The sequence below is a fragment of the Oncorhynchus mykiss genome, chromosome 27 (assembly GCF_057628025.1).
Source record: "Oncorhynchus mykiss isolate SJ-2025 chromosome 27, ASM5762802v1, whole genome shotgun sequence".
Taxonomy (NCBI): Eukaryota; Metazoa; Chordata; class Actinopteri; order Salmoniformes; family Salmonidae; genus Oncorhynchus; species Oncorhynchus mykiss.
The window spans coordinates 33,836,732-33,861,995 of record NC_143048.1 but is presented as its reverse complement, the minus strand read 5'-3'; the positions used below and the strand labels follow the sequence as shown (position 1 = coordinate 33,861,995).

Below are 25,264 nucleotides of genomic sequence, written 5' to 3'. Positions count from 1 at the left end.
TTTGCTGGTGACACTGTCAGTGATTTATTTAGAACTCAAGGCACACTTAACCCGCATGGCTACCTTGACATTCTGCAGTGATACACCATCCCATCTGGTTTACTCTTAGTCCCACTATCATTTGTTTTTCAACAGGACAATGACCCAACACACCGCCAGGTTGTGTAAGGGCTATTTGACCAAGAAGGAGAGCAATGGAGTGCTGCATCAGATGACCTGGCCTCCCCAATCACCGACCTCAACACAATTAAGATGGTTTGGGAAGAGTTGCACCGCAGAGTGAATGAAAAACAACTGCTCAACATATGTGGGAACTCCTTCAAGACTGTTGGAAACGCATTCTTCATGAACCTGGTTGAGAGAATGCTAAGACTGGGCAAAGCTGTCATCAGGGCAACGGGTGGCTACTTTGAAGAATCTCAAATATAAAATGTATTTTGATTTGTTTAACACTTTTTTGGTTACTACATGATTCCATATGTGTTATTTCATAGTTTTGATGTCTTCACTATTCTTCTACACTGTTGAAAATAAAAAAAGTACATTTAAAACATATCCAAACTTTTGACTGGTACTGTATGCCAGTCTAATGACTTCAGGATTCCGAGAAATGCCAGATGTGTGCCGTTTCTAGTAAGTTTCTTTCCCCAGAATGAAACTTAGAAGAAGGGATATCTCACTGCTCCTGCAAACCTCCGATACTGTAATTAGATTTCACTACATGTACCTTGGCAGCTCTCAGATGTATGGGCTAACAATATGTATTGTATTGTTTGTTGGGAGGATGATGATAATGGGCCGGGATTAGATGTGAGGTCTCTCTCTCTCTCTTGCCCCCTCCCCTTCTCGGGATGATGAAGTTAGCTTGGACCAACACTCCAGGTTATTTTGGCAGTGTGTAGCGCTCACCTTGTGTGTGTGTGCTCGTGTGGTTTCATGTGCGTGTGTATCTGTACTTTGGTATGAGTTGTGTGTGTATTTGTATCACTCTAACTTTGTCTAAGTTCTCTGTCTTTGTGTAAGTGAGTGTCTCTTCTCTCTATCGTTGGGTGTCTTTCAGTCTCTGTCTCAGTCTTTCTCTACCTTTGGCTGTCTTTGAGTGTGTCTTTGAGTTTATTTTTCTGTCTGCCTCAACAGAGTCTGAACACAGAGGTGAGTTGGACATTCTGACTCCAGTGTGTACACACATACACACACAAACACACACACACAGAAAAGTGGGCGTCTCGATGGAAGAGCACAAAGTCTGGGCCCCACTCTTAGTAATGTGCCCGGCAACCAACATAATTGATAGAAAACAGACATTACTAATCCGGCCACGTCTAATCTTTATGGAAAACACCCACCTCCGCTCTGCAGCTAATTTTGCTGCTTTTCTCCATCTGCCTCCGGTTCCAACGCGACGCAGGCTTCCCTGCTAACGCATTCTCTGGATGTCACTATCTCCCCCTACACACATGTACTTATGCACACACACATGTACTTATGCACACACACACGTACTTATGCACACACACACAGATGTCGACATGCATGCAATCACACTCCCATTTCCAGAAGCCAACTCAGTGGTGAGATGCAGTGAGTTGCTGGCATGAAAAGAGCATACGAAAGAGAGAGTTTATCTACTCTGTGAATGAACAGCAGAGCAAAGCGAAAGGGAGGGGGGGGTTTAAAGTTCACCCCCACTGCGAAGGACTGTCTGTCTGACCCAGTACTCTACTGTGAGAGTACAGTGAGGGTTATGGTTTCAGAGGAGTTGTGAACTGGGCCTGGAATTTACTTTGTTTAGTTTGATATTGTGTCTGTTGTAGAACATTTGTGGATGTGAGCGTTAATGTTGGGGTGATGTCATTTTTACTCTGACTTTCCTCAGTTACTTACCTTTAAACTGTTTTGTTTACTAGAATAGGCTAAGAGTCACTGTGCTTCATTGGTTCAGCTTTGTTATGACACGTGTAATAATGTTTTCTTTGTAATCACCAGAGCAAAAATGTTGCCGTTACGAGACATTAAACACCGGTCAACAGGCCAAATGGCAGATATTAGTACTAAAGTGACCTTTGTCTCAACTTGTTTGTTAGCTAAGAAGGGAAGTAAAAGGCTTTGCATGCTTTTTCCGAACACGCACACCTCATTGACAGACACACTGACAAACACACCAAGAGCGAGCATTAGAGGGACATATCTAGACTGAGGTGATATCTAGGGACTTCTATTTCTTTGTACTGTTGTTTTGCGCTGCAGAAAAGAGATAATGGGTTCAGGGGCTCTCCCTGCCTGTCTCATCTTTCCCCCTCTCCTCCCCGGGGCAGGTGGCAGCCTGTACCAGATGGGCAGAGCAGGTGTGTGTGGGAAGAGGAAACATTTCAATATGTAATGAGCTCCACCACCCTACTCTTGGAGAAAACCAACATACATCAATATTTTTATCCCGCTACAGTATATTATTATATACTGTGGTGTTGCAAGGTATACCGAAACTTTGGTACTTTTTCGATACGAAAACCCCCCGGTTCGGAACTAGAATTTTTGTTATGTTCGGTACTTCTGTCAAATGTGTCTCACATGATTGAGAGGGTCAAGTCTGTATCAGCACAGCCCCTTTTTATAGTGTGGAGAGTGAAGTGGCTGCTCCACTTAGGAATTCATTGCTCGAGCTGTCTGGGCCCCATTAGCTCTGTACTCATGATGCACAGAAGTTAAAACGCTTGAATAATGCTACACGATATGTTGAAACTGTTTGCAAAACAATGTCCATACATGCTAGAATGCTTTCACAATGCAAGATGATACCGGTAGCTTTCAGTTCCCTCCCCTTGTGCTTTGTTTGTGTTAAATGCAAACCATAATGCAAAATATGCTGATTTCAAAGTTGATTGTACCAAAAACGTCACATTTTCTCCCTTTGCCACAGAAAACTAATTAACTTCTTCGTCTCCCTCCCCTCCCATCTGGTTTATACTATATTAAATAGCCACAATGTCAAATTCCACAGCCACATTCTGCCTTGTGAATGATCTCATTACTTTCTTAAACAGACAGCATACACTTTGATAATAGAGGGGATTGCTTCTTCCATGCAAATGTTGTTGATCAGTACAATAAAATATGTTGTCCTAGCAGTTTCCAATAAAGTAAGTCCTAAATGTAAGGGAGTGTTTTGTCATCTGTAGCCCCATGAAATCAGCTAATACAAGTTCAAAAACTCAATGCACACATTCCAATTGAAAAGTATGCATTCACCTGTATTGTGAATAGACCTAGGCTGCATCTTGATTTACCCAGTTTCTATCTCTAAAAAAATATACATAAACGTTTTTCACATGTAATGATATTGAACTCAAAAGATGCCCAACAATTTAACAGCAGTAGCTGAGTGTATCTGTCTATATCAAGTGCCGTTATGTGACTTTGGCTGGGACACCTTGTTTTGTTGTTGTATTGTTTTCATATTGAGTATCGTGATACTGAACCTGGTATCGGTGTCAACATTCTGGTATGGTGACAACTAATATGCTGTATCGGCCTTCACACACTCACACAGAGCGAGAGAAAGAGACTACCAGGCAGTTCAGACATACAGTATGTATAAACACACAAAGACGAGATGTGTTGAAGTTCTTCAGGGATTGAACTTTACCTACACTCAACAGCCAGACAGAACATCCCAAAATAATCTTCTTATTGATCAGTCATTACCGTTTGAACATTGCAGCTCTCCACATTGGTACAGCTTCAAAGCTGTTTCCTAGGTAACTGTTCTTCTGTAGTGTTTTCTCTTCTCTGTAAAAGGCCAGCATCTGATCTCAAGGGCTGAATGTGGAGAGAGGGAGGGAGGAACACCAACTCCACACTCTGCCTTGTAGTTACCAGGATCCCTGTCCACGGTGCTGAACTGCCCGGCTGACTAGTGAGAACCTGGTCCTCGGTGCAGGACTGTCTTGGTGATTAGTTAGAACCCTCTCTATGGTGCTGAACTGGGTGGGTGAATAGTTAGAGCCCTGTCCACGGTGCTGAACTGACTGGCTGACTAGTGAGAACCTGGTCCTCGTTGCTGAACTGTCTTGGTAAATAGTGAATGGCCTACAGAAGGTTTTTAGAAAGATAGACTTGTACTTGTTATATGCTCACACAGTAGAGGGGTTTAGAAGTGTTTGTTTGAGCAGTCCATTTTTAAGAACTGCCAAAGAAGAGAAGCAGTATGTTGATTGCTGGACCTCCATAGTTGTTTTTTGTTGTTGTTCATTAAAAAGTGATGACGGTGCCTGGATCATAACAAGCCTAGCATGCTCAGTATAATTGTGCTATAAAACGGTCAAATAAAAGGCTTTGTTGTGTTGATAGTCACGCCAGGAAGAAGAGTTCTCCTCTCACACTCCAAGCTTTAGTCTCTGTAGGAGGTCAGCGAAAACATAACTGGGGATTTTATCGTCAGTATGTTTTTCCCCCGGTATAATGTGTTGATAGAACTTCACTGTCGTGTGTCGTGATACTAAACCTGGTATTGGTATCGAAGTCAAAATGAATGTGTGTGCGTGTGTATATATCAGTGTACGTCTGTGTAATTCAGTGCTTCTGGGGTCTTAATAGATACTGATGAAAGAGACTGATAAAACAACGTACCACCTGTATGACTGGAGGAGCCTTCTAGCTTACTAATAGACTGTTACGTTAAGCCTAACCTGCTAGTGGACTGTTGAGTTTTTGAATCTGGAGGGTGTTGGAGGAATAGGAGATGGATGGACGCACGCACGCACTTTCTCCTCAGGAGCCTGAGGCCTTCCCTTCACCTAACACGCTCAAGCACATGCGCATTCATTCATTAGTATGCCCTCCAGGGTGTATAGTCCAGTATAGTTAGACAGGCCCACTCTGGCACCCCAACCTCACCACTTCTCCTCTCTACAGTGCATTAGGAAAGTATTCAGACCCACATTTTGATGCGTACAGCCTTATTCTAAAATGGATTGAGTAAAAATGTCCCTCATCAATCTACACACAATACCTCATAATGACAGTGAAAACAACATGTTTTTAGACATTTTTGCAAATGTATTAAAAATAATAAACAGAAATACCTTATTTACATAAGTATTCAGACTCTTTGCTATGAGACTTGAAATTTAGCTTAGATGCATCCTGTTACCATTGATCATCCTTGAGATGTTTCTACAGCTTGATTGGAGTCCACCTGTCATAAATTCAATTGATTGGACATGATTTGGAAAGGCACACACTTGTCAGAGAAAAAAACAAGCCTTGAGATCGAATTGTCCGTACAGCTCAGAGACAGGATTGTGTAGAGGCACAGATCTTGGGAAGGGTACCAAAACATTTCTGCAGCATTGAAGGTCCCCAAGAACACACTGGCTTCCATCATTATTAAATGGAAGAAGTTTAGAACCACCAAGATTCTTCCTAGAACCGCCCGCACGGACAAACTGAGAAATCGGGAAGAAGGGCCTTGGTCAGGAAAAAGGCACCTAAAGACTCTGACCATGACAAACAAGATTCTCTGGTCTGATGAAACCAAGATTGAACTCTGGTCTGAATGCCAAGAGTCACATCTGGAGGAAACCTGACACCGTACCTATGGTGAAGCATGGTGGTGGCAGTGTCATGCTGTGGGGATGATTTTCAGCGGCAGGGACTGGGAGACTAGTAAGGATCGAGTCAAAGATGAATGGAGCGCATGTACAGAGAGATCCTTGATCCAGAGCTCTCAGGACCTCAGACGGGGGCAAAGGTTCACCTTCCAACTGGACAACGACCCAAAGCACACAGCCAAGACAACACAGGAGTGGCTTCGGGACAAGTCTCAATGTCCTTGAGTGGCCCAACCCGAGCCTGGACTTGAACCCGATCGAACATCTCTGGAAAGACCTGAAAATAGCTGTGCAGCGCCTCTCCCCATCCAACCTTACAGAGCTTGAGAGGATCAACAGAGAAGAATGGGAGAAACTCCCCAAAAACAGGTGTGCCAAGCTTGTGGTGTCATACCCAAGAAGACTCAATGCTGTAATCGCTGCTAAAGGTGCTTCAACAATGTACGTAGTAAAGGGTTTGAATACTTATGTAAATGTGATATTTCAGTTTTTTTTATTTGTAATAAATGTGCAAAAATGTCTAAACTTGTTTTTGCTTTGTCATTTTGGGGTATTGTGTGTAGATTGATGAGGGGGGGGGGATGATTTATTCAGTTGTAGAATAAGGCTGTAATGCAACAAAATGTGGAAAAAGTCAAGGGGTCTGAATACTTTCTGAAGACACCTTATGTCCTGTGTAATTTATCTTGATAAATCAATATGGAGGACTAGGATCAAGGCCTTTGACAAGTTTGCCCTCAGTTGAGGTCTATTCAAAGTGTACTCAACTCATCACGCCTGTGAGGATCGGCCTCAAAACTAGACTTTCATGAGGCTATCACCCTCCTTATTTACACACACACACACACACACACACACACACACACACACACACACACACACACACACACACACACACACACAGAGTCTGGTACAGCTAACCTTGTGGAGAGACACAATTCAGGACTTCTGGTCCCCACAAGAATAGTTAAACACGTCCACACACACATACATATATATACATATATATATATATATACACACAAAAAATTAACTGTTTGCGATTGAAAGCTAATATAGTGCCCTCCCAGTGAGAAAGGGTACATAGAGTATGACACGTACCTGCGTCTGGCTTCTCTAGGCTGTGTGGTTGACCTCAGCCTGAACCCATAGAGACATGCTGATAGCCATCATTGTTTCAAATGTCTTTCAATCTGTTTTCAACAAGTAGAGAGGTTGAGCTCAGTCCAATAGTCCTGATGGATATCCTCTGTGGTTGAGGGTTCTATTCCAACTGATGTTTGTCGTTGAAGGTTGATAGGGTGTCTGGATTGAAAACCCCCTCGGCATCTTCCCAACACCTGAACTTGACACAGCTGGTAATGAATCAACAAAACAACAATAAAAACAAAATAACTTTACAGCAATATGAAAAAATTGTTCCAAAATAGCAATGCCGGGCCTGACTCGGACAAAGCTCCGCCTCAGTAGTCTCTGTTACCTGCATTATTTAGCCTGACGTTTAGAAATGGAGGGTGCCTTTCTCCCGTGTCGGAGTGTTTCTCTCTCTAGTATAAAGGTGTGTTTATCTTGATGTCCACACCTCAGGGGAACCATTTTCCTCCAAATTTAGATTTTCTGCTCCTAACCCTCTGGTCATTGATACAGTGCCTTCAGAACATATTCACACCCCTTTTTTTAGTAGTGACTCAGGGGTGTGAATACTTATGTAAATTAGATATTTCTGTATTTCAATACATTTGCTAAAGTGTATACAAACATGTTTTCACTTGTGTAGCTCAGTTGGTAGAGCATGGATCTTGCAATGCCAGGGTTGTGGGTTTGATTCCCATGGGGGACCAGTATGAACAAATATGAAAATGTATGCACTCCCTACAGTAAGTTGATCTGGATAAGAACGTCTGCTAAGTGACTAAACTGACTTTGTCATTATGGAGTATTGTGTGTAGATGGGTGAGATGTTTCCATTTTTTTAATCTATTTTGAATTCAGGCTGTAACACAACAAAATGGGGAATAAGTCCAGGGGTGTGAATACTTCCTGAAGACTGTATATGTAATATGTGTCCCTATGTTTTATGTCACTGGTGTTACCGCCTTGATTTATTAGCTAATCACACCCTTTTACAATGTCATACATTTTAAGTGTGCTTTGATAATTTGGTGAGTTACTCAATTTAAATAAAGGGAAATTACATTGTGAGCAAAATGATTAATCAAATCACTTACTTTCTGAAGGCACTATTATCACAGGCTGTAGATGTCACTGGTTTAGACAGACAGTACTGGCTGTAGATGTCACTGGTTTAGACAGACCGTACTGGCTGTAGATGTCACTGGTTTAGACAGACCGTACGGGCTGTAGATGTCACTGGTTTAGACAGCGCAAGTTGTAGATGTCACTGGTTTAGACATAGTGCAAGTTGTAGATGTCACTGGTTTAGACATAGTGCAAGTTGTAGATGTCACTGGTTTAGACAGTGCAAGTTGTAGATGTCACTGGTTTAGACATAGTGCTAGTTGTAGATGTCACTGGTTTAGACAGACAGTACGGGCTGTAGATGTCATTGGTTTAGACAGACAGTACGGGTTGTAGATGTCACTGGTTTTGACATAGTGCTAGTTGTAGATGTCACTGGTTTAGACATAGTGCTAGTTGTAGATGTCACTGGTTTAGACAGACAGAACAGGCTTTAGATATCACTGGTTTAGACAGTGTTAGTTGTAGATGTCACTGGTTAAGACAGACAGTACGGGCTGTAGATGTCACTGGTTTAGACAGCGCAAGTTGTAGATGTCACTGGTTTAGACATAGTGCAAGTTGTAGATGTCACTGGTTTAGACATAGTGCTAGTTGTAGATGTCACTGGTTTAGACATAGTGCTAGTTGTAGATGTCACGTTACCACAGACAGTACTGGCTGTAGATGTCACTGGTTTAGACAGACTGTACTGGCTGTAGATGCCACTGGTTTAGACAGATAGTACTGGCTGTAGATGTCACAGGTTTAGACAGACCGTACTGGCTATAGATGTCACGGGTTTAGACAGACAGTACAGGCTGTAGATGTCACTGGTTTAGACAGACCGTACTGGCTGTAGATATCACTGGTTTAGACACAGTGCAAGTTGTAGATGTCAATGGTTTAGACATAGTGCAAGTTGTAGATGTCAGTGTTTTAGACAGACAATACGGGCTGTAGATGTCACTGGTTTAGACAGTATGGGCTGTAGATGTCACTGGTTTAGACAGACAGTACGGGCTGTAGATGTCACTGGTTTAGACATTGTGCAAGTTGTAGATGTCACTGGTTTAGACATTGTGCAAGTTGTAGATGTCACTGGTTTAGACACAGTGCTAGTTGTAGATGTCACTGGTTTAGACAGACAGTACAGGCTGTAGATGTCACTGGTTTAGACAGACAGTACAGGCTGTAGATATCACTGGTTTAGACATAGTGTTAGTTGTAGATGTCACTGGTTAAGACAGACAGTACGGGCTGTAGATGTCACTGGTTTAGACAGCGCAAGTTGTAGATGTCACTGGTTTAGACATAGTGCAAGTTGTAGATGTCACTGGTTTAGACACAGTGCTAGTTGTAGATGTCACTGGTTTAGACATAGTGCTAGTTGTAGATGTCACTGGTTTAGACATAGTGCTAGTTGTAGATGTCACTGGTTTAGACAGTGCAAGTTGTAGATGTCACTGATTTAGACATAGTGCTAGTTGTAGATGTCACTGGTTTAGACAGTGTAAGTTGTAGATGTCACTGATTTAGACATAGTGCTAGTTGTAGATGTTACGACAGACTGTACTGGCTGTACATGTCACTGGTTTAGACAGTACTGGCTGTAGATGTCACTGGTTTAGACAGTGCGGGCTGTAGATGTCACTGGTTTAGACAGTGCGGGCTGTAGATGTCACTGGTTTAGACATAGTGCGGGCTGTAGATGTCACTGGTTTAGACATAGTGCTAGTTGTAGATGTCACTGGTTTAGACATAGTGCTAGTTGTAGATGTCACTGGTTTAGACATAGTGCTAGTTGTAGATGTCACGTTACGACAGACCGTACTGGCTGTAGATGTCACTGGTTTAGACAGTACGGGCTGTAGATGTCACTGTTTTAGACATAGTGCTAGTTGTAGATGTCACTGGTTTAGACATAGTGCTAGTTGTAGATGTCACTGGTTTAGACATAGTGCTAGTTGTAGATGTCACTGGTTTAGACATAGTGGTAGTTATAGATGTCACTGGTTTAGACAGACAGTACTGGCTGTAGATGTCACTGGTTTAGACAGACAGTACTGGCTGTAGATGTCACTGGTTAAGATGGACACTACGGGCTGTAGATGTCACGGGTTTAGACAGTACGGGCTGTAGATGTCACTGGTTAAGACAGACAGTGCAGGCTGTAGATGTCACTGGTTAAGACAGACAGTGCAGGCTGTATATGTCACTGGTTAAGACAGACAGTACGGGCTGTAGATGTCACTGGTTAAGACAGACAGTACGGGCTGTAGATGTCACTGGTTTAGACATAGTGCTAGTTGTAGATGTCACTGGTTTAGACATAGTGCTAGTTGTAGATGTCACTGGTTTAAACAGACCGTACTGGCTGTAGATGTCACTGGTTTAAACAGACCGTACTGGCTGTAGATGTCACTGGTTTAGACAGTGCTAGTTGTAGATGTCACGGGTTTAGACAGTGTTAGTTGTAGATGTCACGGGTTTAGACAGTGCTAGTTGTAAATGTCACTGGTTAAGACAGACATTACGGGCTGTAGATGTCACTGGTTTAGACAGTGCTAGCTGTAGATGTCACTGGTTTAGACAGTGCTAGCTGTAGATGTCACGTTACGACAGATAGTACTGGCTGTAGATGTCACTGGTTTAGACATAGTGCTAGTTGTAGATGTCACTGGTTAAGACAGTGCGGGCTGTAGATGTCACTGGTTAAGACGGACAGTACGGGCTGTAGATGTCACTGGTTTAGACAGTACAGGCTGTAGATGTCACGGGTTTAGACAGTACAGGCTGTAGATGTCACTGGTTAAGACAGACAGTGCAGGCTGTAGATGTCACTGGTTAAGACAGACAGTGCAGGCTGTAGATGTCACTGGTTAAGACAGACAGTGCAGGCTGTAGATGTCACTGGTTAAGACAGTACGGGCTGTAGATGTCACTGGTTAAGACAGACAGTACGGGCTGTAGATGTTACTGGTTAAGACAGACAGTATGGGCTATAGATGTCACTGGTTAAGACAGTACGGGCTGTAGATGTCACTGGTTTAGACAGTACGGGCTGTAGATGTCACTGGTTTAGATATTACGGGCTGTAGATGTCACTGGTTTAGACATAGTGCTAGTTGTAGATGTCACTGGTTTAGACAGACAGTATCGGCTGTAGATGTCACTGGTTTAGACAGTGCTAGTTGTAAATGTCACGGGTGTAGACAGTGTTAGTTGTAGATGTCACTGGTTAAGACAGACAGTACGGGCTGTAGATGTCACTGGTTTAGACAGTGCTAGCTATAGATGTCACTAGTTTAAATTGACAGTGCTGGCTGTAGATGTCACTGGTTTAGACAGTGCTAGCTGTAGATGTCACTGAACAGACAGTGCTGGCTGTAGATTTCACTGGTTTAGACAATCTTGACTGTAGATATACTTGAAAGGTTCCAGAAAGCACCTGGAAGCACCTGGATGATCAGCAAGAGTCTTGGATGACCTAATCCCAATTGAGATGTTGTGGCTGGAAAACCCACATGTTGCTGAGTTTAAAGCAGTTCTGCATGCAACAGTGGGCCAACATTCCTCCACAGCGGTGTGAACACTCACTGATCAACAACTACAGGAAGCGTTTGGTTGCAGTCATTGCAGCTAAAGGTGGCACATCCACTTATTGAGTGTGAGGGGGCAATTACTTTTTCACACAGGGGAATTGAGTGTTGCATAACTTTTCTTAATTAAATAAATAAAATAAGTATATATTTTTTTGTTATTTGTCAACCGAGGTTCCCTTTATCTAATATTTAGGTTTTGGTTGAAGATCTGCTAACATTCAGTATAACTAATATACAAAAATGGAGAATCTCAAAGGGGGAAAATACTTTTTCACAGCACTATATGTATTGTAGTGGATATACAGTATGTTAGATATACTGTATGTTATAGGAGAGAAGAGATAGAAAAGGGTATGATGATAGATGTGACTAGAGCAGTAGTTCTGGAATAAAACAAGACAGGCTAGATCTACAGTAGCTGTAATCTAAAAGTTGCTGTATGTCCCCCTAGTAGTCGTGTCTCCTCGCTGCCTCATTACTGTTTAGCCACGTTCCCCTGTCTCTTCATTGTTTTGTTGGTAGTGTCTCTCCCTTTGCCCCTTCCTGTATCCTATCACTTGTAGTCCCCTTTTCCTTTGACCTTGTAGTCTTGTCATTAGGCTTAATCCATCATTCTGTTGACCCTCTTTATTTCTCTCTTTTCTCCTCATTGCTATTCTGGTGTGTTCTCCTGGGCCCTTGTCCTCTTCTCCTCCATTTTCTTACTTGTCTGTTGTCCTTTTTGCCCTATTTGCTTTCCCCTCTTTCTTGGCTCTTTTGGCCATTCTCTCTCCCTCTCGCCCACCCTCTCGCTCCCACCCTCTCGCTCCCCCTCGCTCCCACCCTCTCGTTCCCCCTCGCTCCCACCCTCTCGTTCCCCCTCGCTCCCCGTAGCTCCCACCCGCTCACCCTCCCTCCCACCCTCTCGCTCTCCCTCCCACCCTCTCGCTCACCCACTCACCCCTTCGCTGATCCTCTCTCACCCCTTCGCTCATCCTCTCTCACCCCTTTGCTTATCCTCTCTCACCCCCTTTCAACCCCCCTCTCTCACCCTCTCTCTCACCCCTTCTCTCATCGTCTCTCAACCTCTCACACTCTCTCTTTCAACCCCCTGTCTCATCCTCTGTCTCACCTTCTCTTCACATTTAGCTACCCGACTGGCCTACTGGCCTACTTTCCCTCCCCTCTTCTTATGTTTTGCATAGGTCACTTTCCCACACCCTGATTACATTGCCCCTTTTCTTTTTTTCCTGTCACTCTCTTTCACACTCACCACCTTTCTCCTTTGCCTAACATCTTATCTCTCTGGCCTCACCCCCTCTCCCTGTCCTGGCCTCATCCTTTTCCCCTGTGCCCTGGTGGAGGTGAACCCAGGCTGTGTGATGCGGGGGGGCTGAGGGGTCACTGTTCATTGTGATGAGTTAGACAGACCTGCTCTCTGAGACCAGGGGACCAGGCTGAGACCTGGCACTTTTTCACACTCGCTAGTAATCTATTTAGAATCTTTCGATGCCTCTGTCGCCTCACAAAGCCCCTGAGTTATTACCTGCATCCAGGATCTGACAGCCACAACTACAACCTCAGCCACTATCACAACTAGGATTGACTATTTTCACAGTATTTAACAAATGTTCCACCCCGAGAAGAAATCACTTTTTTCCCAGGTAACCCGGTATTTCACGCCAAAAACAGAAGTGTCATTCTAAAGCATATACTGTAAATCATATAAATATGTCTGGATTTGATCAGAGCTTTGATCAGCATGAAAATTCAAGCTCGGTGCTACCTGAGCCTGATGAGCCATACATTGAAGACGTTTTATGAGCCATACATTGAAGACATTTTATGAGCCCAAAAGCCCCCCCCCCCCCAAAAAAAAAACAAATGATTGTACTGTTATCCAATACAGCATATATAATATACTGTGTATGCTACTGCCCATAACACACGACAGAAAAGCCCATAGATGTAGCTATGCTCTCTTGTGTAAATAAATGAAACAAGCTCAAGTAATCTTTTGGAGCGTCGACTGTATTACTGTACTATATTGGATTATACTGTATTATATGAGCTGGAATTACGCACCTCGTTCAGACCATGAAGCTGGGAGAGAGCATGGAATGCTGGTGCAGTACGTGTCCTACAAAGTTACAATTATTGGCTAGCAAATGTGATTTTAATTTTGTATATTATAGGGCCCATTTAAAAAATGTTAACTTAATGACATTTGTGGGTTTTCAAGGATGAACTGCTCGTTTCAAGTCCTAACACAACATCTCAATTGGGATTAGGTCTGGACTTCGACAAGGCCATTCCAAAACTTCAAATTAGTTAGATTTTTAACCATTTTGATGTAGAGTTGATTGTGTGTTTTGAGTCATTATCTTGCTGCATGACCCAGCTGCACTTCAGCTTCAGCTCACAGATAGATGGTCTGACATTCTCCTGTAGAATTCTCTGATACAGAGCAGCATTTATGGTTCCTCCTATTTAGGCAAGTCATCCAGGTCCAGAGGTAGCAAAAAAATCCCCAAAGCATTTCTGTCTCAAATAAAGCCCTTCTGTGGGGAAAAACTAATTCTGATTGGGTGGGTCTGGCTCCCCAGTGGGTGGCCCTATGCCCTCCCAGGCCAACGCATGGCTGCGCCCCTGTCCAGTCATTTGAAATCCATAGATTAGGACCTAATTTATTTATTTCAACTGACTAGTTTCCTTATATGAACTGTAATTCAGCAGTTTAAATTGTTGCATGTTGAGTTTATTTTTGTTCAGTGTGTGTGTATTTTTGTTCAGTGTGTATATAAACTCAGCAAAAAAAGAAACGTGTAACGGCTGTCGTCGGATGAAGAAGGAGACCAAGGTGCAGCAAGGAATCATCAGGCCAGGTAGTCCTGAAGTATTGTCCTAGAGTTCAGGTCCTCCAAGAGAGAGGAAGAAAGAGAGAGAATTAGAGAGAGCATTCTTAAATTCACACAGGACACCGGACAAGAGTGTAGAAATACTCCAGATATAACAGACTGACCCTAGACCCCCCAACACATTATAGCAGCATAAACACTGGAGGCTGAAACGGGAGGGGTCGGGAGACACTGTGGCCCCGTCCGATGATACCCCCGGACAGGGCCAAACAGGCAGGATATAACCCCACCCACTTTGCCAAAGCACAGCCCCCACACCACTAGAGGGATATCTCCAACCATCAACTTACCATCCTGAGACAAGGCTGAGTATAGCCCACAAAGATCTCCCCCACGGCACAACCCAGATCACGTCAGTGACTCAACCCACTCAAGTGACGCACCCCTCCTTGGGATGGCATGGAAGTGCACCAGTAAGCTAGTGACTCAGACCATGTAATAGGGTTTGAGGCAGAGAATCCCAGTGGAAAGAGGGGAACCGGCCAGGCAGAGACAGCAAAGGCGGTTCGTTGCTCCAGTGCCTTTCCGTTCACCTTCACACTCCTGGGCCAGACGACACTCAATCATAGGACCTACTGAAGAGATGAGTCTTCAATAAAGACTTAAAGGTTGTGACCGAGTCTGCGTCTCTCACATGGATAGGTAGACCATTCCATAAATATGGAGCTCTATTGGAGAAAGCTCTGCCTCCAGCTGTTTTCTTAGAAATTCTCGGGACAATAAGGAGGCCTGCGTCTTGTGACCGTTGCGTAGGTGTAGGTATGTACGGCAGGACCAAATCGGAAAGATAGGTAGGAGCAAGCCCATGTAACGCTTTGTAGGTTAGCAGTTAAACCTTGAAGTCAGCCCTTGCCTTAACAGGAAGCCAGTGTAGAGAGGATTGTACTGGAGTAATATGATCAAATGGTTTGGTACTAGTCAAGATTCTAATATTATGTTTCCGAATGACATCACCAAGAGGTGAAATATATAGTGAAAACAATAGTGGTCCTAAACGGAGTCCTCAGGAACACCGAAATTTACTGTTGATTTGTCAGAGGACAAACCATCCACAGAGACAAACTGATATCTTTCCGACAGATAAAATCTAAACCAGGCCAGAACCTGTCCGTGTAGACCAATTTTGGTTTCCAATCTCTCCAAAAGAATGTGGTCATCAATGGTTTCAAAAGCAGCACTAAGGTCTAGGAGCACGTGGACACATACAGAGCCTCGGTCTGACGCCATTAAAAGGTCTTTTACCACCTTCACAAGTGGGGTCTAAAACCAGACTGAAGCGTTTTGTATTTATTGTTTCTCTTCAGGAAGGTAATGTGTTGCTGCTTTTTCAACAGCTTTCAACAGCTTTTTCAAACATTTTTGAGAGGATTGGGAGATACGATATAGGCTGATAGTTTTTTTTATATTTTCTGGGTCAAGGTTTGGCTTTTTCAATAGAGACTTTATTACTGCCACTTTTAGTGAGTTTGGTACACATCCGGTGGATAAAGAGACGTTTATTATGTTCAACATAGAAGGGCCAAGCACAGGAAGCAGCTCTTTCAGTAGTTTAGTTGGAATAGGGTCCAGTATGCAGCTTGAAGGTTTAGAGGGCATGATTATTTTCATCAATGTGTCAATGTATTAAAAAACTCCAGTATCTCTAGGCCCTGGCAGAGTAGTGCAGACTCAGGTCAACTGAGCTTTGGAGGAATACGCAGATTTAAAGAGGAGTCCATAATTTGCTTTCTAATGACCATGATCTTTTCCTCAAAGAAGTTCATGAATTTATTACTGCTGAAGTGAAAGCCATCCTCTCTTGGGGAATGCTGCTTTTTAGTTAGCTTTGCGACAGTCTCAAAAACAAATTTGGGATTGTTCTTATTTTCCTCAATTAAGTTGGAAAAATAGGATGATCGAGCAGCAGTGAGGGCTCTTCGATACTGCACGGTACTGTCTTTCAAAGCTAGTCGGAAGACTTCCAGCTTGGTGTAGCGCCATTTCCGTTCCAATTTTTAGGAAGCTTGCTTCAGAGCTCTGGAATTTTCTTTATACCAGGGAGCTAGTTTCTTATGCCAACTGTTTTTTGTTTTTAGGGGTGCGACTGCATCTAGGGTATTGCGCAAGGTTAAATTGAGTTCCTCAGGTGGATAACTGATTTTTGTACTCAGACATCCTTGGGTAGGTGGAGGGAGTCTGGAAGGGCATCTGGTGTTCTTTGGGTTATCTGAGAATGTATAGCACAGCTTTTGATGATCCTTGGTTGGGGTCTGATCAGATTATTTGTTGCAAATGTAATAAAATGGTGGTCCGATAGTCCAGGATTATGACATTAAGATCCACAACATTTATTCCACGGGACAAAACTAGGTCCAGAGTATGACTGTGATAGTGAGTAGGTCCGGAGACATGGTCACTAGTGTAACCAGGAGGTGTGGCCTCATTTAACACAGTAAATTAATCAGGCTTAAGTTCTTGGTGACAGGGGGCACATATCCCAGAAAGGTTAAGCCATCTTTCAGTCAGGCCAATCACATCAGGATTATGATCAGTGATTAGTTCATTGACTGTAACTGCCTTGGAAGTGAGGGATCTAACATTAAGTAGCCCTATTTTCAGATGTGAGATGTCACAATCTCTTTCAATAATGGCAGGAATGGAGGAGGTCTTTATTCCTGTGAGATTGCTAAGGCGAACACTGCCATGTTTAGTTTTGCCCAACCTAGATCGAGGCACAGACATGGTCTCGCCACTAACAGCTTACAGACGGTAGGCAATTATGGTCACAGTTATGCAAACTTAGGACTCTAAAGAGATCTTTCTACTGACTCTGGAAAAATGTCCACGGTCCCTGCTCATCTGCGTGAACGTGCCTTAGGCATGCTGCAAGGAGGCATGAGGACTGCAGATGTGGCCAGGGCAATAAATTGCACTGTCCGTACTGTGAGACCCCTAAGACAGCACTACAGGGAGACAGGACGGACAGTTGATCGTCCTCGCAGTGGCAGACCACGTGTAACAACACCTGCACAGGATTGGTACATCCAAACATCACACTTGCTGGACAGGTACAGGATGGCAACAACAACTGCCCGAGGTACACAAGGAACACACAATCCCTCCATCAGTGCTCAGACTGTCCACAATAGGCTGAGAGAGGCTGGACTGAGGGCTTGTAGGCCTGTTGTAAGGCAGGTTCTCACCAGACATCACCGGCAACAATGTCGCCTATGGGCACAACCCACCGTTGCTGAACCAGACATGACTGGCAAAAAGTGCTCTTCACTGATGAGTCGTGGTTTGTCTCCCCAGGGGTGATGGTTGGATTCGCGTTTATCGTCGAAGGAATGAGCGTCACACAGAGGCCTGTACTCTGGAGCGGGATCGATTTGGAGGTGGGGTATTCGTCATGGTCTGGGGCAGTGTGTCACAGCATCATCGGACTGAGCTTGTTGTCATTGCAGGCATTCTCAACGCTCTGTACAAGGAAGACATTCTCCACTATCATGTGGTACCCATCCTGCAGGCTCATCCTGACATGACCCTCCAGCATGACAATGCCACCAGCCGTACTTCTCGTCCTGTGCGTGATTTCTTGCAAGGCAGGAATGTCAGTGTTCTGCCATGGCTAGCGAAGAGCCCAGATCTCAATCCCATTGAGCACGTCTGGAACCTGTTGGATCGGAGGGTGAGGGCTAGGGCCGTTCCCCACAAAAATGTACCTGCTGTACCAAGGTACCTGCTACTTACAAAGAGTTCAATCTTGGTTTCTTCAGACCAGATAATCTTGTTTCTGATGGGGGGGTTACTCCAAGCGGGCTGTCATGTGCCTTTTACTCAGGATTGGCTTCCATCTGGCCACTTTACCATAAAGTCCTGATTGGTGGAGTGGAGTGCTGCAGAGATGGTTGTCCTTTTGGAAGGTTTTTCCAACTCTGGACCTCTGTCGGAGTGACCACCGGGTTCTTGATCACCTCCCTGACCAAGGCCCTTCTCCCCTGATTGCGCAGTTTGGCCGAGCGGCCAGCTCTAGGAAGAGTCTTGGTGGTTCCAAACTACTTCCATTTAAGAATGATAGAAGCCACTGTGTTCTGGAGACCTTTAATTCTGCAGTTAGTTTTTGGTACCCTTCCCCAGATCTGTGCCCCTGACACAATACTGTCTCGGAGCGGACAATTCCTTCGACCTCATGGCTTGTTTTTTTGTTTTCTTTCTTATAGCAGTGTCTGAATACTTATGTAAATAAGGTATTTCTGTTTTTTATTTTTAAATGTACAAACATTTCTATAAACCTGTTTTCGCTTTGTCATTATGGGGTATTTTGTGAAGATTGAGGAAAACATTTGAGCAATTTTAGAATAAGCCTCTAACGTAACAAAATATGGAATATTAATTGTTTCCGAATGCAATGTAAATACCAATGAATTGGCGAGGGCACAAGACACACAAACAATGTATACAAAAGTATGTGGACACCCCTTCAAAATTAGCGGATTCGTCTTTTTCAGCACACCAGTTACTAACAGGTGTATAAAATTGAGCACAAAGCCATAGACAAACATTGGCAGTAGAATGGCCTTACTGAAGAGCTCAATGACTTTCAATGTGGCACCGTCATAGGGTGCAACCTTTCCAACAAGTCAGTTCATCAAATTTCTGCCCTCCAGAGTTGCCCCGGTCAGCTGTAAGTGCTGTTATTGTGAAGTGTAAATGTCTAGGAGCAACAACGGCTCAGCCGTTAAGTGGTAGGCAACACAAGCTCACAGAACGCAACCGGCAAGTGCAGAAGCGCGTAGCGTGTAATAATCATCTGTCCTCAGTTGCAACACTCACTACCGAGTTCCAACATAATGAAATGGGTTTCCATGGCCGAGCAGCCACACACAAGCCTAAGCTCACCATGCTCAATGCAAAGCGTCTGCTGAAGTGTTGTTTAGCTTGCTGCCATTGGACTCTGGAGCAGTGGAAACACATTCTCTAGATTGATGAATCACACTTCACCATCTGGTAGTCGAATAGACAAATCTGGGTTTGGCGGTTGCTAGGAAAACAATACCTGCACAAATGCGTAGTGCCGACTGTTAAGTTTATTGGAGGAGGAATAATGGTCTGGTGCTATTTTTCATGGTTCAGTCTCCTTAGTTCCAGTGAGGGAAAATCTTAACGCCACAGCATACAATGACACTTTAGCGATTCTGTGCTTCCACATTTGTGGCAGCAGTTTAGTTTGGGTAAGGCCCTTTCCTGTTTCAGCATGACAATGCTCCCATGAACAAAGCGAGGTCCATACAGACATGTTTTATTGAGATCGGTGTGGTTGAACTTGACTGGCCTGCACAGTGCCCTGACCTCAACCCCATCTAACACCTTTGGGATGAATTTGAACACTGACTGCGAGCCAGGCCTAATCGCCCAATATAAATGCCAGACCTCACTAATGCTTTTGTGGCTGAATGGAAGCAAGTCCCTGCAGCAATGTTCCAACATCTAGTGGAAAGCCTTCTAGGAAAAGAAGGGAGGCTGTTATAGCAGCAAAGGAGGGACCAACTCCTTATTAATGCCCATGATTTTGGAATGAGATGTTTGACGAGCAGGTGTCCACATACATATTTTGCTTATGTAGTGTGAATATCTGTATATCTATCTTGAACAGGATTATCTATTTTAAATGGAATTGATAGAGAGAGAGCGATTGTGAGAGTTCTCTCATATGCACTGATTAAAAGCAATGATATTCGAGTGACAGGCAGTTTTAAAACTTTGTAGCTACAATAAAAATAAAGCATCTTTACAAAACAGGAAATGAGGTGTCCCCCAAATGCCAGAAGAGATGTGTAAATTAGATGCACATTCAGTCCTTTTATTACTGTAGCGTAGGCTATGCTGCAGCAAATGTAGGCCCACCTGTCAGGAGAAAAACAGTTACCATGGTGAGATGTGCTCCATGCTGCGATGTGCTGTCTGTCCCCACCCTGAGCATTGCTGTTTGATCTTGCAGATGACAGTGAGAAGACCATAGAGAAGCCAGATTTAGACATATCATTTAACAGTTCCATTTCACTTCATGATGTCGATAGAAATAATTTACTGGTTTCTCGCAGTTATTTATCCCGGGAAAAGGGAGTGGGTTTTGGTGGGAAATCTCAGTTAACTGGTTCCCACTATTCATTCCTAATCACAGCCAGAACCACAGCCACTGCCACATACACAGTCACATCCACAGCCTGCACAGCCGTGCCCCACTACTCACTGCTACACCAGGCCTGTTTTCTTCTTCATGCCCGGAGGTTGACCATGTTAGAGTTAGTGTCCCCATGTTCCCTTTGGTCTTCTTAATGAGGCTGTAGGTGTAACCTGGAAATGTTAGACGGTCATGATTGGACAACGTTTTACTTGAGCTCTTTTGATGAAGGCTCGTTATGTTGCTATCAGCAGTTGTAATGGTCACCTGTCATAAGTCCTTATGTCATGCTTATGAAAGGTTTAAGTAGTCTTTGCCTCAAAGTTAGTGTTGGAAATTATACATATTTTTTTTACCAACTCTTGGCCAACGTTCTGCAACAAACTGCAAATTCCAAGAAAAGTAATATCTCTAGTCAGCAGCTGTTCACCTACGTACAGCATGTGATATAGGGACTACCAATGCAAAAATCCATACACAGAGTGATGTGAGAGGTCTGTGAGAGGAAAGGAGAGATGGACCACAGGTATTTCACAAGGCTGTGCTGAAAGACCTCTGTTTATCTGGTCATCCGCAAAGCTAACACCTCCTTTGGCCACCTTTCCTTCCAGTTTTCTGCTGCCAGTGACTGGAATGAATTGCAAAAATCGCTGAAGCTGGAGACTTATATTTCCCTCACTAACTTTAAACATCAGCTTTCTGAGCAGCTAACCGATCGCTGCAGCTGTACATAGTCCATCTGTAAATAGCCCACCCAATCTACCTACCTCATCCCATTATTGTTTTTATTTACTTTTCTGCTCTTTTGCACACCAGTATCTCTACTTGCACATCATCTGCGCATTTATCACTCCAGTGTTAATTTGCTATATTATAATTACTTCGCTACTATAGCCTATTTATTGCCTACCTCCTCATGCCATTTGCACACACTGTATATAGACTTTCTTATTTTCTATTGTGCTATTGACTGTACGCTTGTTTATTCCATGTGTAACTCTGTTGTTGTTTGTGTTGCACAGCTTTGCTTTATCTTGGCCAGGTCGCAGTTGTAAATGAGAACTTGTTCTCAGCTGGCCTACCTGGTTGAATGTAAGGTTATTTTTTCCCACCTTCAAGAGTCCTATGAGAGAGAAGAGAAGAGGGGAGAGAAGTGAAAGAGAGACAGACAAAAGTCTGAGTGAATGAAAGAAGTCGAAAACAAAAGAAACGAAAAGAGAAGGGAGGTAGAGAAAGAGAAATTAACAAAACAAGCAGAGAGATTGAGAGGCCTAGAGTAACATAGGAAGTGACAGTCAGAGAGATTGAAAGGCCTAGAGTAACATTGGAAGTGACAGTCAGAGAGACAGACCAACAGAGTCAGTGTATATTTCCCTCTTAGCTTTAGCCCACAGGGAATATCCTCCAAACTAACAGGCTCTGTGGGGACAGTTACCTAATATGCTCCTTTCAGGCCTCCTGTCTCTGATGCCCCAGGCATCATGTGTTACAGGGCTGTCTGAGCTGTAGGGGGGTTGGTCAGAGGTGTGTGTGCCTGTGTATGGTGTGTGTCTTCGGGATGTGATGGTGTGCCAAAGTGTGTCATTGGGCTGGCTGAGCTGTAAAAGGCAGGGCTGGTCAGATGTCAGTTAGTCAGGCATCAGTCCCTCCTATTCGTCAGATAACTGGCTGGCTGGCTGGTGGCCTCTGTCTCCCTGTATCCTGTGACTTCACTTGTATGACAGATCAACCCCATCCCTCAGGCTAGGCAGGGTTGGTTAGATGGGTTTGGATGAGGTGGTGTGTGTGATGACACAACCACAGCCTGCACAACCACAGCCTGCACAACCACAGCCACAGTCTGCATAACCACAGCCTGCACAACCACAGCCTGCACAACCACAGACTCCACAAGCACAGCCTGCACAGCCGTGCCCCACTACTCACTGCTACACCAGGCCTGTTTTCTTCTTCATGCCCGGAGGTTGACCATGTTACAGAGTTAGTGTCCCCATGTTCCCTTTGGTCTTCTTAATGAGGCTGTAGGTGTAACCTGGAAATGTTAGATGATGTTTCATGATTGGACAACGTTTTACTTGAGCTCTTTTGATGAAGGCTCGTTATGTTGCTATCAGCAGTTGTAATGATCACCTGTCATAAGCTGTCATAAGTCCTTATGTCATGTTTATGAAAGGTTTAAGTAGTCTTTGCCTCAAAGTTAGTGTTGGCAATTATACTTTTTTTTTTACCAACTCTCTGCCAACGTTCTGCAACAAACTGCAAATTCCAAGAAAAGTAATATCTTTAGTCAGCAGCTGTCCACCTACGTACAGCATGAACATGTGAAACTGTTGTCTATAGGGACTACCAATGCAAAAATCCATACAGTATGTGGGGAAAAAACTAAATCATTTGACAGCATGTAGACATAGGGATAGAAAGAGGAAAGGGGACAAACTCTGGGGACTTGCTCTTTCCTCTGAGAGTGATTGGCCTGTGATACGAAAGGAGAAATGGAGTGGAGGAAGAGGAAAGGAGAGATGGAGGGGAGGAGACAGCATTTCTCCCACACTCTCATCTGAACACACCACAGGTATTTCACAAGGCTGTTGCTGAAAGCCCTCTGTTTACCTTACAGTCCCATGAGAGAGGAGAGGTGGAGTGAAGGAGAGAGAGGAAATGAGAGACAGAGAAAGGTCAATGAGTGAAAGAAGACAAAAGAAACGGAAAGAAGGGAGGTGGAGAAAGGGAAAAGAACAAAACAGTCCGAGATTGAGAGGCCTGGAGTAACATAGGAAGTGACAGTCAGAGAGATTGAGAGGCCTAGACTAACATAGGAAGTGACAGTCAGAGAGATTGAGAGGCCTGGAGTAACATAGGAAGTGACAGAGAGATTGAGAGGCCTGGAGTAACATAGGAAGTGACAGTCAGAGAGATTGAGAGGCCTGGAGTAACATAGGAAGTGACAGTCAGAGAGATTGAGAGGCCTGGAGTAACATAGGAAGTGACAGTCAGAGAGATTGAGAGGCCTAGAGTAACATAGGAAGTGACAGTCAGAGAGATTGAGAGGCCTGGAGTAACATAGGAAGTGACAGTCAGAGAGATTGAGAGGCCTGGAGTAACATAGGAAGTGACAGTCAGAGAGATTGAGAGGCCTGGAGTAACATAGGAAGTGACAGTCAGAGAGATTGAGAGGCCTGGAGTAACATAGGAAGTGACAGTCAGAGAGGTTGAGAGGCCTGGAGTAACATAGGAAGTGACAGTCAGAGACAGACCGACAGAATCAGGGCATTCGGAAAGTATTCAGACCTCTTGACTTTTTCCACATTTTGTTACGTTACAGCCTTCTAAAGTTCTTCTAAAGGCAGGGGCTGGGAGACTAGTCAGGATCGAGGGAATGATGAACGGAGCAAAGTACAGAGAGATCCTTGATGAACACCTACTCCAGACCACTCAGGACCTCAGACTGGGGTGACGGTTCACCTTTCAACAGGACAATGACCCAAAGCACACAGCCAAGACAATGTAGGAGTGGCTTCGGGACAAATCTCTGAATGTCCTTGAGTGGCCCAGCGAGAGCCCGGACTTGAACCCGAACGAACGAACATCTCTCGAGAGACCTGAAAATAGCTGTGTATTGATTCTCCCCATCAAACCTGATAGAGCTTGAGGATATGCAGAGAAGAATGGGAGAAACTCCCCAAATACAGGTGTGCCAAGCTTGTAGTGTCATACCCAAGAAGACTCAAGTCTGTAATCGCTGCCATTGGTGCTTTAACAAAGTACTGAATAAATGGTTCTGAATACTTAAATGCGATGTTAAAAAAGAAAAAGTATACATTTGGAAAAATGTATAAAAACCTGTTTTCACTTTGTCATTATGTGGTATTGTGTGTAGATTGATGAGGGGGGAAAACAATTTAATCAATTTTAGAATAAGGCTGTAACAAAATGTGGGAAATGTCAAGGGGTTTGAATACCTTCCAAATGCACTGTATGTTACACTCTTAGCTTTAGCCCACAGGGAATATCCTCCAAACTAACAGGCTCTGTGGGGACAGTTACCTAATATGCTCTTTTCAGGCCTCCTGTCTCTGATGCCCCAGGCATCATGTGTTACAGGGCTGTCTGAGCTGTAGGAGGGTTGGTCAGAGGTGTGTGTGCCTGTGTATGGTGTGTGTCTTCGGGATGTGATGGTGTGCCAAAGTGTGTCATTGGGCTGGCTGAGCTGTAAAAGGCAGGACTGGTCAGATGTCAGTTACAGTCAGGCATCAGTCCCTCCTATTCGTCAGATAACTGGCTGGCTGGCTGGTGGCCTGTCTCTCCCTGTATACTGTGACTTCACTTGTTTGACAGATCAACCCCATCCCTCAGGCTAGGCAGGGTTGGTTAGATGGGTTTGGATGAGGTGGTGTGTGTGATGACACAACCACAGCCTCCACAACCACAGCCTGCACAACCACAGCCTGCACAACCACAGCCTGCACAACCACAGCCTGCACAACCACAGACTGCACAACCACAGACTGCACAACCACAGCCGCAACCACAGCTGCAACCACAGCCTGCACTTCCACAACCACAGCCGCAACCACAGCCTGCACAACCACAGCCACAACCACAGCCTGCACAACCACAGCCACAACCACAGCTGCAACCACTGCCTGCACTTCCACAACCACAGCCTGCACAACCACAGCTGCAACCACAGCCTGCACTTCCACAACCACAGCCTGCACAACCACAGCCACAACCACAGCCTCCACAACCACAACT

At 44.2% G+C, this 25,264-nt stretch overlaps 1 protein-coding gene across 4 annotated transcripts in view; it reads left to right on the top strand.

Moving 5' to 3' along the window:
- Positions 1–25,264, top strand: part of slc36a4 (solute carrier family 36 member 4) — a 249,142-nt gene that overhangs the window by 103,061 nt on the left and 120,817 nt on the right. Inside the window, exon 12 of one of the 4 annotated variants that reach the window (XM_036965574.2) lies at positions 136–3,154. The exons of 2 other annotated variants lie outside the window; for them this stretch is intronic. In XM_036965574.2, coding sequence (XP_036821469.2) covers positions 136–137 — 2 coding nt within the window. In that variant the 3' untranslated portion in view covers positions 138–3,154. Of the gene's footprint in view, positions 1–135; positions 3,155–25,264 lie in introns of those variants that run through there. One more of the 4 variants, XM_090223880.1, reaches the window with a different exon arrangement.